This window comes from Lates calcarifer, linkage group LG8 (assembly GCF_001640805.2).
Source record: "Lates calcarifer isolate ASB-BC8 linkage group LG8, TLL_Latcal_v3, whole genome shotgun sequence".
Taxonomy (NCBI): domain Eukaryota; kingdom Metazoa; phylum Chordata; class Actinopteri; family Centropomidae; genus Lates; species Lates calcarifer.
In genome coordinates, this window is record NC_066840.1 from 18,751,866 (window position 1) to 18,775,566 (window position 23,701).

Genomic DNA, 23,701 nt, shown 5'->3' on the forward strand with positions numbered 1-23,701 from the left:
CACAACTCAGAAGGTGATTGGTCATTTTAGAAGCATACTTGATTATCATTGGTCATTACCAAAAAACCGTCATCTATTCAATTCTAATCAAAGTGCTGCTGAATATATTAGTATAGGAATAAACCTGTAAAAACGTTTACTTGCCGGACCCTTAGTGTGACATTTCCCTCAATAAATTTCTATTTTTACTGTCATCTGTTGCGTTGTATCCACGTATAACCTTTCAGTCTGTTTGCTCTGTGTCAGTCTGTCCAGTTTTTAGGACCCTGAGGTGGTTGGCTCAGCTGGTCCCCGCCCCGCTACCGCAGGTTCCTCACCCCTCTCTCCCCTGTTGGTCCTCTCTGCACAGTCCATTGTTCTGTGTTTGATGGGCTACGACCACAGTCAAACCAGCCAGGGTGAAACACACAACTAGTGGCCCGATCCTTCAAAATAAAATATTTATGGCGCTCGCCTCACAATGTCGAGCCTTTGAATTTGAGCGTATTTTTGCCTTTCATTTTATTTTCTTTTAAAAGCAGTTTACACAGTTAGCAGTTTATTAGATACACCTAGCTAAAATTATAGTCTATTACAACAATCATACCTTGAAGGTTATAAGGCTATAATTAGTTTGTGTAGAAAATATTCTAGAGAAGCGTTGATTCAACTGTACAGTTATTTTTGAGAGATCATAGTTTGTGGTGCTGTTTAACTGTTTTACATCTTGGAGTGCATTTTTATAGCTTATGTAAAACGCCTTGTTCAAAGAAGGATACGCATGTCTTCGCTTTTATTTTGAAAATAACACCACTTCCGGTCTTATCCTGCTAACTGCCGTGTGTTTGACGGGGTTTGTCTGTTAGATGATGCGGAGGAACGGGAGTGCCCCATTCACACTCCCTTCACATTTACGTACAACAGCGGATCTCCCAGGAAGGACAAATTAAGTGGACACGGTCGATGGGAACATATGTGTGATATAAAAGTCCGGATGCATCTGTTCATTACACTAATCGGGGAAAACTATGATCGCTTTAAAAGACTGACGATTTGGGACACCGTTACTCTTTTTACTTTTGCGTTCATCTAAACCGGCCACTCATTCATTCATTTATAAACTGCTGCACCCACAGTCTGTTGTTCAGGCTAGATAAACCCCATCCCCTTACACTGGTGTATGCTTTTGAGTCCTGCGGTGAGGATGGATATCCGGCTATGTTTCCCCAGGTGCCCGCTGCTGGTGCTGCTCTGCACGGTCGCTGCCCTGTCGGTGTCCCGGAGTCCCGCGGTTGCTGCGGGGAGGAGCTGCGCCGACACCCGGCAGGTGTACGCGGAGAAGGGGTACGGCACAGACATCGCTCCGCTGACTCAAATCTCCGGTAAGACTGTGCACCTAGCCTGCGGCGAGGGTAGGGGGGGGAATCACATAATGAAACAGTTTTTGGGACTCATGCAGAACAATCCCATCATATGTAAAGAAATATGTGCCTAATTCAAGTTTATAATAAGATACATGTGGCATAGATGTAGGTCCGTTGCATGCTCTAGATTTTCTTAACAGGGATTACAACATCATTATGCATATAAACGTTACCACAAATTATCTGGCCAGCACCACAGACACTCCACAAATCATTATGTGAGCGTTATATCAATATTCTAGCAGAAAAAAAAATCAATTTAACACCACAGACATGCTGCGAACCACCACAGGAAAGTGATATAACAAAGTACAAGGTGACTCAGAACTCACTAAAAAGCACCAGAGAGTCACTGTAGGAAATATCATGGTGAGTTTCCTCAAGAGAACCGATGCCGGGTGGTTTAAAACAAATTACACCCGCCCCCTCCTCCCCTCTGTGCGGTTTAAATAGGATGATTAAGGGGATGAGCAAATTGCCAACACCGGTGCAACAAAGAACCTCGCCCCTAATTAGTCTGTGCCTACTGGCCCACTGTAAAATCCCTGCATATACCCATAGGCTCTGTTCACTGTTGATAATCTTATCTGCTGAATGAAAAGATATAATGTGGATTACAAACAGTTGGATTTAGGATAATTTGAAGTTTTTGGTGATGGGGGTGGGATAGGAGGAGAAGGAGGAGAGAGCAGGGTAGATTGTAAGCGGAGAAAATGTTAAAATATGAATGTCTGACCATGTGAACAAATTATGGAGCACTTGAGTAGCTGAGGATGTAGCCTACTTGGAGGTGTAGCATTAAAAAAGGAAACAATGATGTGTGTGCGCGTGCCCTCAGACAGACCTGAAGCTTTCAATATTAAAATATTAAAATGTAAGTCTGCAAAAAATGTGTGAGAGTGACTGAGAAAACTGCAGTATTGATTGATTTTTGTGTGTGTATGTGTGTGTGAGGGCTATCACTGGCTGAGTCTTGGCTCACTGTCCCGTGGGCCAGGGGAGCAGATGGCTGGGTAGTGCAAAGGATGAAGAGAGGCAGTTTAGAAATGGAAATAGAGTGATGAGAGAGGGCTAATAGTGAGACACACAGAGAGAACAAAAGAGGCAGAGAGGAACATCAGCAAGGGTGGAGTTGGGAATGAGACTTTTGACTCTGTTAACTGCAGTAATATTCATATCGGATGTAAAATTTGAGAAACAAAGAATTCAAACCTTCCTTTTACCACATTCTGAATGCTGTGTGTTATTTCCCCCTCCTGGTTGTCGTTTGCATATCATTACCTCTGACATATCAAAGACCCAACCTGAGCGCACAAAGAAAGACAGATTGAAGCTGAATAATTCATGCAGGGAAATTACAATTTTTTATCACCAGCTTATCTTTGATAAGATTTCCCCACAGTAACATAACATACTGATGAGTGGAGGAATTGACTCTCTAAAAACGTGTTTCGTTGTGGTGATAGCACTACAGGCATTATTGAGAATAGGTCTTAGGTTTTTGTTGAGGCAATAATAATGACTTTATTTATATAGCACCTTTAATGTTATAAGTGCTTTAGAAAACATGATTCACTATGGAGATTCAAAGCAAAACCATCATGATTAAACCAAAATAACCTAATTTATCCTCATAAGTTTCTCAGCTGACCTGGTTTTACTTTCCAGGTGAGCACCTGCGCCTCTGTCCTCAGGACTACACCTGCTGCTCCAGTCAGATGGAAGAGACGCTGGCCCTGCAGAGCGAGAGGGACTTCCTCAGAGCCGTCGAGGACAACAGCCAGTTCCTTTTGACCACCTTCACCCAGAGACACCGCAGATTTGATGGTGAGAGGGTGACTCAGAAGCTTGTACAGTTATTATATTTAATGGAAACATTACCTGGTTTGAAATTGGTTCAAATATCATTCTTCTTCTTGAAGCCACAGTGGCTACATGTGATGGAAAAAAGAAGCATAGACTGAACTCAGCTCGTCTTCATCTCGCCCTCCCCTGTATACCAAGTTAGCAGCATTGAGTGACAGCTGATTAAAAACTTATTCAGGATCTCTTGCTGCACAGTTCCTCTCAGATGGTCAGATATCTGTGGCACAAAATTGACTCTGACAGCTAAAAGCATTGCACTGCATACATATTGCAAAGATCCTAGTATGATTCATATTTATGTTTAATCAATGCATGAGAACCGCTGACATTAAAGGAATATTCCAGACTATGACAGCTATTGCAGTTTCATAAAGTTGGGGAGACAGATTATAAAACGGTCACAACTGAAGCAGCAGAGGCTCAAATATCACTCCCAAACTACTGTATCGTACAAAATGTAACCGGAAGGTGGCTTTAATTGTAACTCGAAGCTGAGATAATTTCTTTAAGCTTAACAAAGCTCCCTCCAGATCTGTAGAGGACATTATAAAATAGTTTTCACAGGCTGAGTAGGACTATTAATGGCCAGTAAACTCACCTTCATGGGTAAAATTGATGGAGTGGAAATCTAGAAACCTACCAGTACAGATTTAATGACCATCTGTATTTTAGAGAGAGAATTAGTCCACATCGTCTCAGATTCTGTGCTGTGGCTGCTGCGAACCTGCAGCTGAATTTACACTTTCTCCACCTACCTGCTGTGGACAGCTATGACCTCTTTTCCCTCCTCATCCTTTTATATAATGTATGTGATGAGTCATCTAAAAATGCTGAGGGAGTGGGAGACTGCGTATGAGTCTTAAAGATGGATTTTAAATAAAGTACACGTTGTTACACTTATTTACCAGTGTGCAGGATCTGATGTAACTGTCCCTATGAGCTGTTAGTCTGGGAGGGAGGGGAGGGAGGCTGACTGAGCGCCTACGTAGAAACCTGGCTAAGATATTAGAAGAGAAGAAGGTGGGTGATAGATTCATATCTGATCTGCTTTTTCTGTCTCTCTGCAGAATTCTTCAGAGAGCTCATAGACCTATCAGAGAAGTCTATGAACCAGATGTTTACCAAGACCTACGGCCGGCTATTCACCCAGAATGTGCATGTCTTCCAGGAGCTGTTTGTGGAGCTGCGCAGATATTATTCTGGTTGGTTCAGTGACCTAATCCACCTCAGCCCCTGTTTCAAACAGAGAAACTCTGATGGTCTAATGGTCTTTGCAAAGTGGCACCAGTTAGATTGGGTTTGCCACATAAATCAATAAAATTAGGGGCACCCTGGTGGTTTAGTGGTCTGAGATGCATACCGTGTAATCACAACGTCCACAATTCCAGCTGGGGCCCCCCATTTTTTTTCTCCTTACTCTCCTCCCATATTTTCTGTCAGTCTCCACTCTGAATTGTTACAGGCAAAGAGCCAATTTAGTCACAGTATTTAAAACCCAGGTTTATCTTCCTGCTGTTGACTCTCATCAGACACTCTCACTCACGGGGCTCCATCAGTGCTACAACGAATGAATGACTACAGAGAAATATTTTCAAAGACCTGGTGGTCTGGTTAAAGATTGAGCTGTGATGATTCCTTGTCGCACTGGGAGTTTACTGTGGTTTTATCAGTTTGTGCCCCTGTTGTGGTAAATCCACAGCAGTACAGAGGTTGTATTGTCTTTCGAGGAATACTGAAATGCCAAGAAGAACTGGAGAGAAAAAAGAGGGAGAGAATTGGAATCCCACGGATGCCAGACTATTTCTATTTCTGTTCCGGATCGCTCTGTTTTGGCATGACAGCCGCTTGCTGGCGAGTCTATCTGCAGGCTGTTGCTGCTTAGTCAACCTGTCTTTGTCTGCCAAACAGCATGGATGGCTAATTTGAGGCTGTATAGTAGACTACAGATTGGAGAGTTGCATATTCAGAATCTGTCTGCCAGTTGTCAAATGTACAGAGGCTGACAGGCACCCAAGCACATTTACATGAATAAATGAGGAAAAATAATGCAGCACACAAAACATATCATGTTGTATTATTAACATATTATTGTAGTGGTGAGTGGAACTAATTTTTGTCCACTTTCATTTAATTTGATGACTGTATTTTGCACCACTTTGCATCAATGAAAGTAGTCCTACTGTTACAGGGTAGTAGAACTTTTTACAGATAAAGAAATAAGTCAACCATAAAAGAAGATTCCCACATGTGCGTGTAGACAATGCTGAATAGCAAAAGTCAGGTATATTTATCTCACACTTATCTGTATTTCCTTTCTTGAAAAACCTCAAAACTGCATGCACATCCCCCAGCCGTCAGGCAGGAGGCACTGCGTGGGATGCACACATGACCTGAGCACTTTAATACTGAAGCAGTCTGTAGAAATTTCTGTAGATGCTTTATTCTTAAGTGTGTATTTCGTTATTTCTCTTCAAAATAGCCCTGTTTATTTCTTTAATTTGGGAAAAGGTAGCTTGCAGTGTGTTTGGTTGGTTAACAAACATCTGCTGATAATGACTTTTCCTTTAACCTGGCCCTTCAGTAGCACACCATAAGAGGTTATAGTGGTTTAGACAGGTACTCACTGTTGCTCTTTTGTCCTCAGGGGGCAGTGTGAGTCTGACAGAGGTTCTGTCAGACTTCTGGTCCAGACTGGTGGAGCGGGTCTTCTCTCTGGTCAACCCCCAGTATCAGTTCAGTGAGGACTATTTGGAGTGTGTCAGCAAACACGCCGAGCAGCTGCAGCCGTTTGGAGACGTGCCACGCAAACTGCGAGTACAAGTGTGTGCCTTGTGATAAAACAATACAGTACTGATATGGACACTTTCAGAAAACACATGGCTTTGTACTTCTTTACTTCCAGTTATGAGGAATGACAGACCTTGTTGAGTTGTGACTGATCTCTCTTTGGTTTCACATTCAGGTGTCCAGGGCTTTCATTGCAGCCAGAGCACTGTCCCAGGGCTTGGCTACTGGTCGGGATATTGTTAACAAAGCAACAAAGGTAACTGGTTTTTGCTGCTAGTTGTGTGTTCTTCAGTATCTGCTTGTTTTAGCACTTCACTGGAGCTACATGCTCATATTGAATAATGTATCTCAATCAATTACTCTCAAAATAAAGGGACAGTTGTGATCCTGTTCCTTAACCCTGTTTGCTCAAATTAAATTATCAGGGTGATTATCAATATCTCAAATCAAACTCAGAGCAAAAAACAGAAATCTTGGTAGTAAATGTTCCCATATTAATGGTAATATTATGCTTACTTATTCATCCTTTCTGCCATAACGCCCACTGCTTTGTTTTTCAGTTGACTGCAGATTCAGAGTGTGTGCGTGGCCTGATGCGCCAGTGGTACTGCCCACTATGTCGAGGCATGCCCTCCATGCGGCCCTGCCACTCCCTGTGCCTTAATGTGATGAAGGGCTGCTTAGCCAATCAGGCCGACCTGGACACAGAGTGGAACAATTTCATTGGTGAGTGAGGGTAGGATGAACAATACAGCCTAATGTGTTTGTTTTTAAGTGTGTTAAGGGTCAGGTGCATCATGTTTTTTTTTTTTTGGACTAGGTATATTATGTACTCCAGCTAAAGCAACCATATCTTACCACAATACCTTTGGTTTTAGTGATTTTAGATCCTTGAGAAAAGACAATATGGCCCAAATGATATTTAACCACATTCTTGATTATTATCATTATTAAATTGAGCATACCGACAAGTAGAATCCTTTTTATTGCTCCTGTCGCTCATTTACTCTCCACTTCCTTTTCCCCTAATGAATTCCTCCTCCATTAATCATTCACGCTTCTCTGCTCCTTCTCAATTTATCTGTCTTCCTGTGTTTCCTTTCCCCTTTCATCAGACCCACACATTCCCTGCATTCTCTTTCTTCTCATGTGCAGTGCTTCCTCTCACCTTTCATCACTCCATCCATGTCTACTGCACCCAAAATCTGTTTTACCCTCATGTACCATTTTCTCCAACCACCATACTTTTCTCTTTATATCACGATGGCTTGCTTCCTGATCTCCCTGATCACATAAATCATCATTATCACTGAGAGACACAGGAAGCCATTGTCTGGATGTTTATCGGGGTCTACAATAGGCTAACAACAGATGATTTTCTTGCTTGGATAACCTGATAGGAAGAGTTTGGGTGAATGTGGTTATAGCAAACTTCATCACCCTTCCATCTCAATTTCTGTCTCTCCCTCTGTCTCTCCCTCTGTCCTTCATCAGATGCTCTGTACCAGGTTTCAGAGAAGTTGGAGGGGCCGTTCAACATGGAGCTCGCAGCTGACTCCATCTCTGTGAAAGTGTCAGAGGCCATCATGCACATGCAGGAAAACAGTGTCACCATCTCCACTAAGGTAAGAACAAGAGCAGATATAAAAAGGAGAAATATAATGGACACTGATGCGTTTTCTTTGCTTTCCCAGCATTTGGAAACAGTACACAGTCTTGTATTTACTGAGCCTTTGTGAAAAAAATCATCATCTAGCGTTTTCAAAATATCACTCTTACAAGTCAATGCTATAATCTTGATTATTGTTTAATTTTAATCTTCTTAATGAGACAACATGCAGTAAAAATGACAGGAATTATCCATGGCGAGCATGACAGCCTCACAGTATGATTAAAACATGGCAGGCGTCCCAGGAGCTAATCCACCAGAGAGACACCCACATCTCGATAGGAACAGAAAAGCTCCTGGTTTGTGGTAGCTGTGCTTTAAGGAACAGGCAGCTCCTCTCTCCTTTATAGCTCAGTTTTGAGTGTTTGCTGTTTTTCTCTAACAGAGTGTGAGTATGGAGGTTGATATCAGTGTTATCTTGGAAGTTTCAGTTCACATTAATTTATTTCCAAGCTTTAAATGGTAGCAACATTTCTAGGCCTAATATAACAACAACATGAAAACATTTTGACAGGCTCATGAAGAGCAAAAGAAACAGCTTCTTTGTTTACTTGCTCTAAATGTTATAACTATCAGTGTATCACTGTATGAACATCTGAAGGTGGATATGTCATTATGTTATTACATAACAATGGGAAAACTTTTACTAAAATTATGGTAGGTGGTCTTGTGACTCTGCTGTTTACACTGATGTTGCATTGCTTGTTGTTTACCTCAGGTGTTCCAGGGCTGTGGAAGCCCCAGGCCAACTCCAGGACGGTCTAAACGCTCACCGAAGGAGTCAGGGGGAAACAGGAGACCTTTCCGCACCTACAGTCCTGAAGAAAAACCCACCACAGCTGCAGGCACCAACCTGGACCGACTGGTGAGGAAGAAACATGCGCTGTTTAAGCTAGATTTAAAAGCTACTTAAGAATAGATATTGCTTTGAACTTATAAAATGTTAAAGTACAGGTCAGAAAACCAAAACAACAAGCTGAAAGATGCTAAAAGCCACTGTAAATTTATGTTAAAACTGCAATTAAGAATGTCCAAATGTTTGCTTTTTGCCTGTATCAGGATTCAGACACAGCCACTGGAAAGAAGCAAAGAGAGGACAAAATGAGAGTACAATAAGATTGGAACAAGCAACTAATAATACAGAGTGCAGCAGTCAGGGCCCAGACAGTACTCCTGTAAACACGGAGTGATCTTGCAAGGTAGAAGTGCTAGAAAATAAATGAAACCAAGAGCAGAGGCGAGAGGAAGAGGATAGCAGTTATTAATATCTATTTATAAAACAGAAAAGACATGTGGTTTAAGAACTGACCCAGAAACAGTGTCATGTCAGTTTATGACTTTGTCCAACGTCAGCACTGCAGCTTCCATATGCTTCCTCCAGCCAGCCATACTAAACAAGGATACTTTATCAGGTTTGAGTCATAACTAGTTCCTTCCCACCTCCACACAGGTTACGGAGCTGAAGGAGCGACTGCGGCCTATGCGGGGCTTCTGGGTGTCCCTCCCACACACCATCTGCAACGATGAGAAGATAGCTGCCGACGTCACTAATGAGGATCGCTGCTGGAATGGGCAGACCCGGGGGAGGTGAGTGTGATCAGAGCTGGGGGGTTCGGCGGAGGCGGAGGAGGTGGAGGAGGAGCAGAGAGTGAGCGATGGTACAGAGGTGGACGGATGCAACAGATGGAACTGGGTTTATTTAATTTTGCCACCACCAGTCACCCACATGCTCTCTGTGTGGGTCTGCTTGCTTTTATGCACGCAGATACAGTCCTGCATAGTCCTCTCTGTGTGTGTGTGTGTGTGTGTGTGTGAGTGTGTGTGTGAGTGAGAGAGAGAGAGGTACAAAGGCAGGAAAACAAGGCTGCATAATGGATGATTTTGTGCCTATGATGTTCCAGCTGCATTAGGCAACAGATTTATGTAAAAGTACACCCACCTTAGCAGCTTTAATCACTATAGCCAGAACAGTATAGCTGGAGCAGCTGGTATAAATGTTTGAAATTACAATCATAAATTTGTGGGTTAGAGTACTTAATTAGTTACATTAATTAATCAATAACATAATTTTAGAACTTGTTTTCATTATAAAATGGTAAAATATCATTTAGCCATTCTTGTGTATAGTTTTAAGACAATATTTTAATTTTAATCCAACAAAGAACCCAAACAGCAAACAAAAAAGCTAATTTAAAAACAAGACAACATATCTACAGCCAAGCTAGCAGCTCTGTAAAGCTGTGCTGATGCTAAGCTAAATGTTAACCAGTGTTGGTCAAGGTACTTGAAAACTGCAGTCAATTATTCATTACTCATTTTCATCACTCAGCTTTTGCATCTTTTGTGTTTAACACATGTAGAAATAGAAAACAGGATATTGCAGTTTAACAAACAGGTAATCCTAGATTTTGGAGGGATTTACTGAGCATCCAGCAGCTAGTTAAGCCTTGGAGACTGAACACAGTTCTACACAAGTAGACCTGACCTGACCACTGACCTTTGAGGCTTGGCTATACACTCTCCATCTCTAAAAATGAATTGACTCCTGAATGTAAGCGTACCTGTTGCTGACATTTTTCGCATCAGCCAGCCAAGAGCACACAAACCCTGATTAAGATAATATATACTCCAGGTGATTATAAAGTTATCACTGAATTTCTGTGTGTTGACACTCAGGTACCTCCCAGACGTGACAGGTGACGGGCTAGTCAGCCAGATCAACAACCCCGAGGTGGAGGTGGACATTGCCAGGCCAGATGTGAGGACCAGACAGCTGATCATGGAGCTGAGGGTGGTGACCAACAAACTGAAACACGCACACAACGGACAAGACGTGGACTTCATGGACAGTGAGTGTTCCTGATCGGCAGGATTTATATATCTGTGTATATCTTAAGAGGAGTATTAGTTGAGCTGTGATTTTTAGGACCTGGAACAACATCAGGAGAATTTAAACCCTGCATTTGGATGTATGGATGCTGCACGTCAGTCTGAAATCTCTCTTCCCTTGTTCCAGGTGAGGAGGGCAGTGGCTCAGGTGGTGGAGATCATGGTGAGAGGTACAATGATGATTGGCCAGGCTATGGGCCTTACTCTCCCCCCTACAACAAACCCCCTCGTAACCCGGTCTCCAACCCCGCAAAGCCTCCTCGAGTCCGAGAGAGAAACGGGTCCAAGTGGAACAAGAACAACGGCCATGGGCGGGTTCGATCGGCGACCAGCCGGCTCACCTTCTCCCTGGTTTCTTTGTTGTCTTTGCCTTTCGTGGTCACTGTTGCCCCCATGTGGAGATAGCTGGTTATTACAGTCTGGAGGTGGAGGTTTTCTGTCATGCTGGAGTCTTAAGCACATTATGAAGAAAAGAAAGTCATTCCATTTGGTTACACCAGCAGAAAAATAAAAAACAAAATAGGCTAATTTAGCAATAACCAAAACCCTGTTTACAGCACAAAATAAATAAGTTAAAGTGGATATTCTTCCGACTGCTCAAGCCACAAAAGAGGCTTTACTAGACAGTGATGATTATAAACAACTTAATTAATAAGTACTACCCTTTTCCAGTGCCATTTGTTAGATGTTTTACCTATTGGAGTCTTGATGCTGAACAGTGTGCAGTGCTGGTGCAATGAAGTCTTTGAGAAAGGGGAACTAAAGTACTGCAACGGCGAGTGAATTAGCAACGTATTTGAGCGATGGAGCTGATTGTCTCATGGTTTGTTGGTCTGTGAGATAGAGGTTAGTCGTGCCAGTTAATTACTGTGTAGTTTCGGTGAGCAGCTGATATGATCTGAGTGCATTTGTTTGCTGCCGTTCTCATAAAAATTATGTTGATTAATGTAATTGATTTGATTTCAGTCTAGCTGTGGTTTATTTTGTTAATTTTTCATCTTGTGGAAGTAGTGAGATTTAATTTAATCGCTCAATTAAACCTCTATATTTTGGCTTGGGAATTTAAAAAAAAAAAAAAAGTCAGGACGACTCTTGAAACCAAACAAGGGGCTTATTTTGAATGTACCTAGAAGCTCAAAGTAATTTTGGGTTACTTGTGTTAACAGGGGGTTAATTAATGTAATATATTGATGTTTTTAATTTATTTGTAATATTATATTTCACTGCTTTTATTGTTATTATGATTTTCAAGGCAAAGGCTGAGTGTTTTTATCTTCTAAAAGAAGTGTTAGTCTTTAACTTTCTCTGGTAAAAAAGGAAAATCAAGTTCTATTTATTGATACTTTTTTGCAAACCAGTCACTTTGAATATCAAACCAATCATGACAAAACAGTTAATTATCATATCAAACTGGGTCACAAGACCAGCTACGTTTTTTTTTTTCTTTGTCTCAACCAGAGATTGTTAAGGAGCAACTTGTGTGAATGTGTGTGTTTGTTTGTATGGTGGTTTTATATTGTTTGTTATATGTTCTGGTTTCAAGTTACAGTTCTGCTGAGAAGACGTTGGGATGTTTTTTAATAGTGTGCTTTTCTACTTATTTTTCCTAAAAGCAACAAAAGATGATGAAAACAGTGAGTGAGCTCATGATGTGACGCAAAATTGGACTGAATGTTGACAGAGAGATGAATGCTGTCAAGAACTGAGAGACAGCGGTTCCTAATTTTCAAATGCCGAATGTGTTTTGATGAAGATAAAGTCAAAGATTTTTCAGGAAGGATGTGAGGAGTTGGCCATTCATGTGCAGCAAGGAAGAGGAGGGTGGGCTTTAATAGTTTGGGAAATACTCTTATTTGCGAGTTAGATGAGAAGATTGATACCCATGCCTGTATGCTACATATGAAGCTACTGCCAGCAGGTGGTTAGCTTAACTTAGCATAAGGGCTGGAAATGGGGAAATAGCTCAGCCATCCAAAGGTAAAAATCTGCCTACTAGCACTGTTAACGTTTACACATTAACGAACCTTGTTTATATCTCATTTAATCTGTACACAACAGATTGTGATTTTATGGCAGGTTGACTTTATGGCCAGACTATTTCTTGGCTGGAAGCAGTTGTCAGACAACCAACTTGCCCAGATATAACCCTTAATCCCTTACAATGTTGAACTTCAGTTTTTACACTACGTTGTGTATTTTTTTTTTGTGTGTATATTAAACAAATTAGGTACAACGTGTGAGCCTTAGAGGTGCAAGTCAGCAGATTTTTATTACCTCTGGATAGAGCGACCTGCTGCCTGTTTCCCCACCTGTTTCCAGTCTTTATGCTGCACTAAGCTAACTGGCTACAGTTCCTGATTTTGTACAGAAAGCAAATACACAAAGCATACTTCTCAAAATGTAAAACTGTTTTTCAAACAAGAAAGCTGACTGATAGGATCCCAAAAGAGAACAGAGACAGAGATGAAGCCTATAAAGAGAATGTATTGATGCTGTAATAAGACACATTTCTGTTGAATGAGGAAATTGTGAAAAAAATCCTTGCGGTTGTTACAGAAATTCACTTGTAGTCAAATGGATTATTGCACCTGTACAATACAAAAAATAGCAAGAGAAGGGTTTCATTCTAAAAGATGTCCATTTCTGTCAAAAAATATAACGTTTATCACTCATTATATGACAAAGATGATCTCATCCTCTAAAGTGGCACTCCTCTGTAAATAATCAGTGAAATATTGAAGCAATCAAAGATGGATATCTCATTTTGGAATGAAACTCTTTCAAGACAGTAGGGACTATGTACAAGACTTCACCACAAGCACAGTGTTATGTTGCACAACTACAAATGAAAAAAAGTGTTTCACAGTATCTCAAGAGCAACAGTATTGTAATTGTATGTGCTTTCGATGATCAGCAGTCAGACCAGGATGTGATGGCTGCAATATTTCCATTCAATTTCAGGTAAATTGTTCTTTAGTACAACCTCTCATCCATTCCCACTACTCGCACATTCCGTCATGGTGAAAGTATAGCACAACTTTTTTTCATGTTGTCGTAAGAATTTTTTGGTATCAAACAAGTGATATTTTCTGCTTCATTAAAAAACTGAAGAAAATTTTATTTTATTGATGTGTTCAATTTTTTTCCCTTCCCATCCAAAAACATGAGGTTTCTAAAAAAAAAAAAAAAAAAAAAAGCATTTCAGTTGTATCTTTGCAATTTGAGTGAAAATGCACACACTTGATGCACAATTCTGTATCAAATACGTCCCTACAAATGGTCACATACTGTCATGTAATTCTGCACTGGTAGTAGATAGTATATCAAAACCTTAGTGTCTTGTGTTCATGTGTCTCATACCACTGAGCCATCAGGGCGCCCTTGGTTTCTCCTTTTAAGCTTTTAGAGGAGCAGTCTCTTTGTTTGGATCTTTATCATGCGAGGGCTTCTTGTTATGTGTGAGGCAGTTGATGCACTCATGCTGACAAGGACACAAAAAAGGACAATTAGTATGTGTGTTGTGACTATGTAAAGTACATTAATAACACACAGATATTATATGTTCTTTTGAAAACACTAATATGTAAACACTAATATTTTACCAGTTATTCTTGCAGAGTTGGTTTACCACAGGTTTCAAAAAGCAAGCAAACAAACAAAAAGGCTATTATAGATTAATCTAACTTCTTACCTTCCACCACAAGAAGGCAAACACTGCCAACAACAGGAGCAAAGCAGTGACTGTTAGGAAGGATTATCGACCAGGCAATTTTGGTGAAGTGTTTTTGCTCAAGAAACACCGTCAGGCTTACCTTTGAATAATGACATGATTTGAGTGAGAGTCTTGAGACACATTAACAGGTGAATAATATAAACTCTTCATCACCAGTATGTCTCTAGATAAAAAAAGATTTCAGTGTATGGATAGCGGGATTACAAGAACTTGCATTTTACCAGCTGGTTACATAAATGTGAAGGAGCTCAATATTATCAGATCATTCTCTAAACCCAAGGGGCATGTAAAATGTCTAAAAACAAAAGTTTTCTCAAGTAATTCAGCAAAATCATTTTGTTTTACCTGTGTCCCGTGCTTCTCTGGTTTAAGTCTAATATTGTCTGGAGAGCTGGTCAAACTGAGGGTAGCATTCACAACAATGACAAGATAGTTCAAATCGCTGTAATCCTGAATGGGAGAGGCAAAATATATGAGTGAGTAACCTCTACCTTTATAGTTTTTAATAACAATGGACAGACTTCAGACAACAAAGGCCACAAACCTAAAAGTCAGTTCCTAATGCAACTAAAGTGAGGCATTGTTATCACTGTTATCTGTCAGAGCTGATGTATCTCATACATTTGAGAGAAGGAGAGAAGTATTTTACAGAAGTTGTATAACCTCAGTAAAAGTGGTATTCCAGAGCTGTGCATGCAGAATTATCGCTGCAGTACTGTCCAGATCCAGCAGGGGGCAGCGAATCTCCACACACTTCAATCCATCTGAGCAGTTCTGAGGAGGAGAGGACAACAGGTCAGGGGTCACATCTAACAAATTCACAGATGAACAGGAGCTGATGTCTTTTCTTGCCTCCTCATGCTAAGATAACGAAAATGCAACAATTCTTAGTTTCAGGTGATTATACACAAATGAAAACATGAATATGATACTGTGGACCTGTAGATCTCCCTAAATTCTACACACTGGTCCTTCAGACCTTTGAACTTCATAATAGTTATGTTGATTGATACAGAATAGCTGCTAGACCATGCGTTTTTGTGTTCCTTTGACCTCTAAGTTGCTGTATTTCTGCACAAAATTAACCTATTAAACATTCATTTTTCCACTTCTCTGCACTGAATGGCTTTAAATAGGTTATGACTGTTTGGAAAGCCTAACCTCACTAGTGACATGGCTCCATAGGGATGGTACTATCAGTCTCACAATGAAATTTTGTAAAGACTTTGATGGTCCGCAGGTGATAAATCCTAATGACTTGGGTGACCTGTGAAAGCATTACGGCAGTTTCTGTGTGGATCTCTGACTAATGATTTCTTACCAAGGTTTTGAATTTCCTTTTTGTTGGAAAAAATGGGAACCCATTGGTAGAGAGGGCTTCATGTTCAGCTTCACGTCTTTTCCTTGAGGGCTCGTGCCAACCCTTGATATAAAACATTATCAAGTCATATAGGTGGTTCACAGGCATTAATTAAAGTTTAAACCATAAAATAAAAGGCAGAGGTATTTTCTTACGTTTATATGTTTGAGTGGATTGAATTCATTTACAGGTGAGCAGGAGACAGACTGTACATCTTTACTGGTGTTCTGAGTCAAGTACAGAAGCCATTTTCCTACTGAGTTCTCCTTTGGCCAGAGGATGTTTAATGACACATTGGCGAAAGATTTCAGCGGTCTGCCCATATTTTTAATCTGATAAACAGAAATGAATCAATTTCCTTGGACCTGTTTGTATGAGAGTAAATAAATAAATAAAGTAGCAACATATGGCATCTCACCCGAAATTTATATTGAACTGAGGGTCCAATTTCATCTACTGACTTTATGGCACTTTCACCGATCAAGCGTTCACCAAGTGAAACCAACACTTGGGAAGGCTTGGCTACACTAAAAACAAACAAACAACAAACAGACCATTATATACTTGTGTTATTTCCTCATATCTCTGTTGAAATGAAGATTAAAACAACAAACAATAATGGCAACACAGTTTTAAATGACAATAAAAACAACAATCAGTACCTTGTAACTTGTAACACCAGCTCAAAAAACACTTTGGCTACTGCCTCAACTTGTTGTATGGTCTGATTACTTGTCCTACATCAGGAAATAAGAAAACCTGTTTATTCATGATCACGTACAGCCCACTGATTGATAACTGGTGCCAGTTTTCTCTCTTTTCAGTCCACTTACGTTTCAAGCTGCAGGGTGACTTTGACGTCTGTTGTACTCAGTGAAATGTTGGATGTGTTGAGTATGACATAAAAAGTAACCTGAGGGGAATAAAATAGTTATTAGACAACACATGCAGATGGTGACATGGAGTAAACTGAACAGTGTTACTCACTTCAGCATCTCTTTGGAACGGGTTTCCCAGTTCACAGTCTATTGATTTTCTTTTGCCTGTACAATTCATCTCCTGTGGATGCAAATATACAGATGGTATATGCACATTTACCAATGGTGTGTGTGTATTATATATATATATATATATATATATATATATATATATATATATATGTATATATATAAAGATATTTAAAAAAGACATTAAAAACAAAAAAATCGACTATCATCGGCTGATATTTCACAGTAACCACACTAGTAAATGTTCTGATACATTTTTCTTCCACCACAAGCTTTCTGTATACTCACTGCTGCTTTGCTGTAGACAGAGGAATAATCAAGAGTATCTGGGTAACTTGATGATTAAGTGACTCTGGTGTGCATCATCCCCATTTCTGTTTGTCACAGTTATCTCCAAGGCTATGCCTTCTTCAGAGGGGATGATGACTGCTACACCATCCTCTCTGGAGACATGACATAATCCCAGGTGAGGATGCACTTAGAAATATAGGTTTTGTTGACATGCATTGCTTTGTTTTATTTTTGAGTTTGGTTACTTTTGGTTTATCATTTCTTCCTTACCGGGCCAGTGATTTGAAACCAATTTGTTCATTTTGTGTTTGCCTGGAGCAGAACTTGTACTGCAACTCAAGGTTACTTTGGCAGATGTTGTCGCTGCCACAGCCTCTGTTTATTAGGATAATCTGAGAAAAACAACAGATCAAAAAATTGTTTCTTTAAACTACATAACTTGGCCTGGTCTCCAACACAAACAGACACAACATCTTTAATTCCCACAGCTTTGATAACAAAGAGGTACACAAACAGGCAGACACACACACATTCATACCTCTGAGACAGTGCTATTCTGCTGGTAGAAGTTGAGGACCGGAGTAACGTTGGGCAGATCTGCACTTTGACTGGAGTTCAACAGAGACACAGTGACAGAGACAGGGATACTGTGCAGCTTGTCTTTGATATCACGCTGGAACAGAAGAGTTTATTTTGGTATAATGTGTGCTGCCATGGGGGGATAACAGGCCATTTTCAGAACACACTTTTGGTTTGACATGGCAGGAAAGGACGGTGTTACTAATAACATAACAAGCACTCTGTCCCAGTAAACAGTGAGACGGCATACACCAAACAGGACTGAAACTGGCAGCTAAATTCATTAATTTTAATATTCACACCTGTGCTATTTTACTGTGACATGTCAAAATGTCTTTTGTGAAAAGGAAAAAAAAGCCAATGAGACAGTACCTGGAGCTGCAGCTTGGTGTCAGTGCAGACGTTTGTCCTTTGTCCTGGCAGCTCCAGTTTTCCTTGAGGTGAGCCGCAGAAGTTGACCCTCGACTTTGCATCAGCCTTAAAAGTATAGTTGAGCACTACATGGGAAACATATGAGATTATAAGTGCTACTGATACTACACCATTACTACTACTGCTACATTGCCTCATTAAATGCTACAAAATACAGGTGAAAAACTGTAGATTCAGTGTGTGCTTAAAGGAAACTCACTCAGTTTGGGGTTGAATGATGCCAGATGTGCCGTGTAATTAAAGCATGCCTGAACTATAAAATAACTTCAGAGATTTGTACAAAGGGTCACTGGATCAGACCAACAAGTTTTCAGTTAGATCATGTTATAATTTGTGTTATTGTACATGTCTTACCACGTCTGTTCACCACACTTTTCCTTTGTGATATCTATTTTACTTGGTGTCACCTGCAGAGAGATGCTGACACTGACCACTGGCCTTGATCTGTAACAGAGGCAACAAAAATGAAATTGGTTGAAAAAACTCACTGGTTTGTAAGAAATATGAGAAACACAGTCTACACAGCGCTTCTCAAGATGCAAAACTAGATCCAGAAATAATTTACCAAAACTCAAAAAGCAAGTAAATATTGTGAAAAGGGTAAAGAGAAAGATGTTTGTAAAAACAACTGAACATGTACGCAACAAGAAAGGGGAAAAGGATTAAAATGAAACCTAGAAAATGGGGTTTTAATCTGTGATTCTGATCTTGGCAATATTTAACCTTGATATTTAGAATAAGAATTTATTGTGAACTTAAAGCACAGAACTTCAACTTTGGGTAGATGTAGCTGTAAAATTACCTGTAAACAAAAACAGAATTTGAGAGAGATCCAACAGCCAAGTCAGGGTACTGATTGTCATCTATGTCCAAGTTGCCAGACAGAGAATATCCAAACAGATGAATGTTTTGGGATCCTGATGAGAGAACCTGAAGAGGTTAAAATGTGAGAATAGAATATCAGGCTACAGGTCCATACTTTCCATTGAACATATAAAAAAAATGAATAAAAAATTAAGATGGTGACCTTTTCATAATGAACACACAGACCTCACCTGTGCTTCATTTTTGTGGATACCATCTGATGATCCACAGTAGATATATACACGACCAGAACTACTATAAGGTGCACCCACGGCAATATCTGTCAGCAACATTAACATCAAGACAAAGTGGGGAAACAGGATAAATTGGCGACATCAGATTATCGGTGCTCTCATAATGACCTTAAAGTCTTTTTGCAAAAAAAAAAAAAAAAAAAAACTGGAGTGGAAAAAAGTGAAACTTGAGTATTTGAATTCAAAACAGGCTTATATTTTTACTTTCCAGTTGTCATTTTAGTCAGTAGGTGATAAGTTTAATATTAAAATGTCACAACCTCCATAACCGTCTTGATTGATATCTCCTATATTTTCCACTGCGATGCCGAACATGGAGTCTTTATTTCCAAGAAGCTGTGTTGGAACAACATCCTTCCAGTTTTTCCCTTTGTTGTTGATATAGACGTAGACTGCTCCTCCAACTTCAACGTCGTCTTTAACACAGAACTGTGGTGCTCCTACAGCAAGATCGTCCCATCTGCACATAGCAAAATTACACAAAATTATACTATTACACAATTACACATAGATTTGAAATTTCTGAGCTTAGGTTTTAATAGACATTGAGTTCTTGAGTAGACCTACCCATCACCATTGAAATCCACCACTGTCACATCGTAGCCAAAGGAGGAGGCCAGTCCTGGACCAGAGAGGACTAACTCCACAAGCAGATTTCTCTTTGCTGCTGGATCCGCCCTAAGAAATGTCACCTGACCGCTGAAGCCTCCTCTGGGAGCTCCTGATACGATTGTCAGCTCACCCTTCCTGATCAGGGCCATACCAGAATCAATGGAGAATCCTAGACAGTGAAGAAATTAAGCCAGTTTAGTGGAAAGTTACACTTTCTAGGATTAATATGTTAGGGTTTTATAATACTTTTATGATACTACTGAAATTACTTTAAAGAGCACTTGCACTACTGATAAACATATCTACATTTAAGCATTTCATTACATTCATTTCATTTAATTACCAGTAGATTTATGTAGAAAGATGCAACGTTAAATGTTCTAATCGACTATGACCAGAAAACTGACCCAGGTAGCTGTCTCGGTGCAGAGGAATAAGCTCCGTGTTAAAGCGACCTATATCCCCAGTTTCTCTAGGATTTTCACTCGCAATGCCCAGGTTGTCTAACAGCTCCATTCGTACAATTCCTGTGAACAGCATCACAAAACAAAATCCAGAATAACACTTGCTGCAAATGCTACGGGAAAAAAAAACACTTTTTATCACATTTTATGTTTCACCATATAAATCTAATTGTCAATGTCAATTTGGGCTAAAACAACCACGAAACAACTCAAGTGATGATGATTTAATTAGTGCTGATAAAATACAAGATACAGGATAAGATAAAGGCATTGGTTATTCTGCAGGAAAAAACAAACAAACAAACAAAAAAAAAAAAAAATAAAATAAAATTTCCAAAGTGCAGTTCCACAAAAATAAAAACTAATTGTAAACCTTTATTTTGTCCTAGTTCCATAAAATGCTATGGAAGATGAAGAAAAATGGAAACTAAGTTAATATATAATGTACATGGTTGCTGCAGCTGTAAGTTTTATTTTACCTTTCCAATGATAAGCGCCAGGTGCCCCAAACAACACTGATTTGTTGTCCTTTGCAAAAGATGCTCCATGACCCTGCTGGCAGTATGCAAACCAGTCATGGTGCTTCTGATGAGTGGTTAGGTGCTTTTTATCACAGACCACCCTCCTCCACAACCTGTCTTCATTCCCCACTTTGAGGTCATTTCCCAAGAGGTAGCACTGACCGGTCAACAGGTGACAGACATCCTTACTTGGGTTCGGGCACCACTGCTGATATCTATGAGCACAGGTCTAAAAGGGAAGTACGATCAAATTACTGACTTTATTCATTCTATTCTGACTTCATTCTTTCAGTGTGCAGTGTTTCGCTTACCATTACATTTTGACCAGGACCTTGACTTGTCACTCTTACTCCCATCCACTGGTCGTTTATGTCTTTACTATTGAGGAACACTAGAAAAATAAACAAGCTGAACTCACTGAGTGGAACAATGTTGATACAATTACACTGAGCAGAAAAAGCACTCAGATTGTGGATTGATATGGATTTTATTTCATAGTCTTATCATACAGTATGCTTTTAACTATTAGCTTTCCCTCTGAAATGTAGTAGGATACAATCACAAAATAGCATTAAATGAATATAAAGAAATACCTCAGTGTGAAACAATACTGGAGTAAATGCACTTTACTTCCCGCCGCTGATTACTTCGCATCTAACATACTAAGATAACTCATGCAATTCCAGATAAAATAGTCAAACAAACCTTCATTATCAAACTCAATGGGCTGACAGCGCTCAGATGTTGCATTCAGATCACACTGGTAGACAACACCTGTTACATTCACCTGGTTCTGGTGTTTTGATCGTGGAGCTCCAACCAGCAATCTGGGGGGAAAATACCTCCAGTGGCTAAGACACAGGCACAGAATTTGATCTAATTTAGTCAAACTTAAATCAAATAACTTATTTTCACTCACAGGTTCTTTTTGGTGGGGCTCAGCTGCTGGTGGAAGGCAACAGAAAATCCAAACAGACTTCCTGGATCTCCATTTCTCTGCAGCACATTCTTAGTGTCCAAGTTGAACGCTGCAACATTAAGGGTCTGAAAGTGCAAAACACTCCACAGATACACCATGTGCCAATAGTTTGCCAGTGATTAAAATGTGTAACCTGCTCTTTCTTATGCCCCTGCTCTATCTCATACCCCTGCTTTCTGAGAGCACAGGGGAAGTGTAAACCTTTACAGAAAAGGGAATGGCCCTAACAGGTGCTTGCTTGCGCATACTAGACACAAACAGGATGTGGTGGTGAGAAATTTATCTTTACAGTAATAAAGCTGGACTGCTAAATTTTATGAGTTTATAACTCTAGTTAATATTAACCAATTCCTGCTTAATCAATCTCTTTTCTGTTGAGTGTGCATTGACGTTGATCATGGCTGAACATTAACAGAATTAGATCAAGTAATGGTGCCTTTCAACAAAAACCACAGTCTTCTCTGAGATTTATTGAATGCTCATGATGACCTCTTGTTCAGAAAAAGCCCTTTATTCTTTCACACTGAGCAACAGTAAATGGATTCATTTTTAGTGGTTTAAGAGGTTAACAAAACTGTCACTTTCTGTTTAGTTTATTTTAAGATTTATGCCCTCTAATCTGTCAAGGATGAATTCTATTGTAATCTATTCTATTGTATTTATTCTTAAAAACATTAATTTAGGGGACAAATCTAACCCTAAAAGTTTGTAACTTGTTAGAGTATTCAATTTACTTCTTAGGTCTGGGCATTTTTGCTTTTAACTTTCAACTTTCTTGTAATCCACCATAGATGACTGACAGTCATTATCATTATCATTATCATTATCATTTGTCTCTGCAAAACAAAAATGCTTGACATTTCTTAATATAACCTTCATAACCTTGATTATTCTTAACACAGAGCAGGAGTCCAGGGGTTGGGGACAGAAGGAACAGCAGAGACCAGGCTTCCAAGGATAAAAACAACCCCTTTTATTAGAGTCGGGATCACAGTCTACCAAGCCAGGAGGGAAATTTAGGAAGACCCACAAAAAGCTAATTTAAAATTTGTTATGATGTTCACAAAAGTAAAAAGATGCAAACACAGCAAACACTCAACCATGCAGCAAGGGAAGAGGTCTAATTACTAAACTAGGCCCCAGCTTAAGCAGGCAAACAGAATCAGCTGGATTCAGCTCAGGCCTAGGACAACGAAAGAAGCAGTTAGCACCGCAAGAAAAGAACAAAAGACAATTACACACTGATAAGAACCACTAAGGGGATACTGAAGAATGCTCATACATGTTTTACCTCAACAGTAACCAAGCGTGTTCAATCAGCTTTCACTCAGGGAAAGAGCAGTCACTGACCTCTGAACAAAGAAACAACAAAGAAACCTTCTGTTTTGCAGTGTTGTAAAAATGCAGTATATCCTACATACCAAGAGGACATGCTGGCAGGCAAGAGAAGACAACATTTGAACATTAAAACAGGGGAATAAAACAAAGAACAGCATCTTTCTCAGCCAGAGTATTTGCCTGGTTTATATAGGAGTGAGGGAGCAGCACCTGGTGCCTATTTGAACCTAATCAGACTTAAGGTGGACTGACATTTAAGGTGGACCAACAAACCCTGCCACACACTGGTAGAAAACTTCTCACAACATTTTCGTGCAATGCATCATGAGTCACCAGGTGGCACCAGAGTATTGGTCACCAGATGATGTGGTGGTTCAATATTAAGCGGAACAGCAACAAAATAAACATATTGAAATCATGCCTTTGTTAGGTTGCACTTGGCTGATCATCATCAACTAGTAAAACTCTGGAAAGGAAGCAGAAAAAGTTTCAAACAACAGGAAACTGTAGACTCACTGATAACGGCTGACCCTAAAAACCAACACAACACGTTATTTATAATGAAACTAAGCAATGAATGAGTCAGTGTAGTGTTTAGCTTGGAAAGAAACAAGATCAGGGTAATTGGTGGGCTAAGATTCATGACACATTGT

The 23,701-nt window shown here is 39.9% G+C and overlaps 2 protein-coding genes across 2 annotated transcripts; one reads left to right on the top strand and one right to left on the bottom strand.

Moving 5' to 3' along the window:
• The first annotated feature begins 486 nt into the window (after nucleotides 1-486).
• gpc2 (glypican 2) lies at nucleotides 487-13,734 on the top strand. The gene is made up of 11 exons (XM_018693737.2): nucleotides 487-1,361; nucleotides 3,072-3,230; nucleotides 4,337-4,471; nucleotides 5,914-6,089; nucleotides 6,232-6,312; nucleotides 6,617-6,782; nucleotides 7,551-7,681; nucleotides 8,444-8,590; nucleotides 9,176-9,312; nucleotides 10,402-10,574; nucleotides 10,742-13,734. Exons 1-11 carry the CDS (start codon nucleotides 1,160-1,162, stop codon nucleotides 11,017-11,019), a joined length of 1,785 nt encoding a protein of 594 aa, XP_018549253.1. The 5' UTR covers nucleotides 487-1,159; the 3' UTR covers nucleotides 11,020-13,734.
• Nucleotides 13,735-13,807: 73 nt separating this feature from the next.
• LOC108895070 (integrin alpha-6) lies at nucleotides 13,808-23,229 on the bottom strand. The gene is given in 27 exon segments (XM_051072509.1): nucleotides 13,808-14,095; nucleotides 14,306-14,426; nucleotides 14,693-14,797; nucleotides 15,011-15,121; nucleotides 15,669-15,770; nucleotides 15,863-16,039; nucleotides 16,126-16,234; nucleotides 16,370-16,444; nucleotides 16,541-16,620; nucleotides 16,695-16,766; nucleotides 17,003-17,056; nucleotides 17,058-17,157; nucleotides 17,276-17,397; nucleotides 17,544-17,678; nucleotides 17,957-18,081; nucleotides 18,216-18,280; nucleotides 18,371-18,460; nucleotides 18,819-18,946; nucleotides 19,072-19,160; nucleotides 19,395-19,594; nucleotides 19,702-19,915; nucleotides 20,154-20,273; nucleotides 20,690-20,960; nucleotides 21,043-21,122; nucleotides 21,437-21,558; nucleotides 21,651-21,775; nucleotides 23,132-23,229. Coding segments are annotated over 27 exon segments (3,072 nt in total). The 5' UTR covers nucleotides 23,207-23,229; the 3' UTR covers nucleotides 13,808-14,090.
• Between the last annotated feature and the right edge of the window lie 472 nt (nucleotides 23,230-23,701).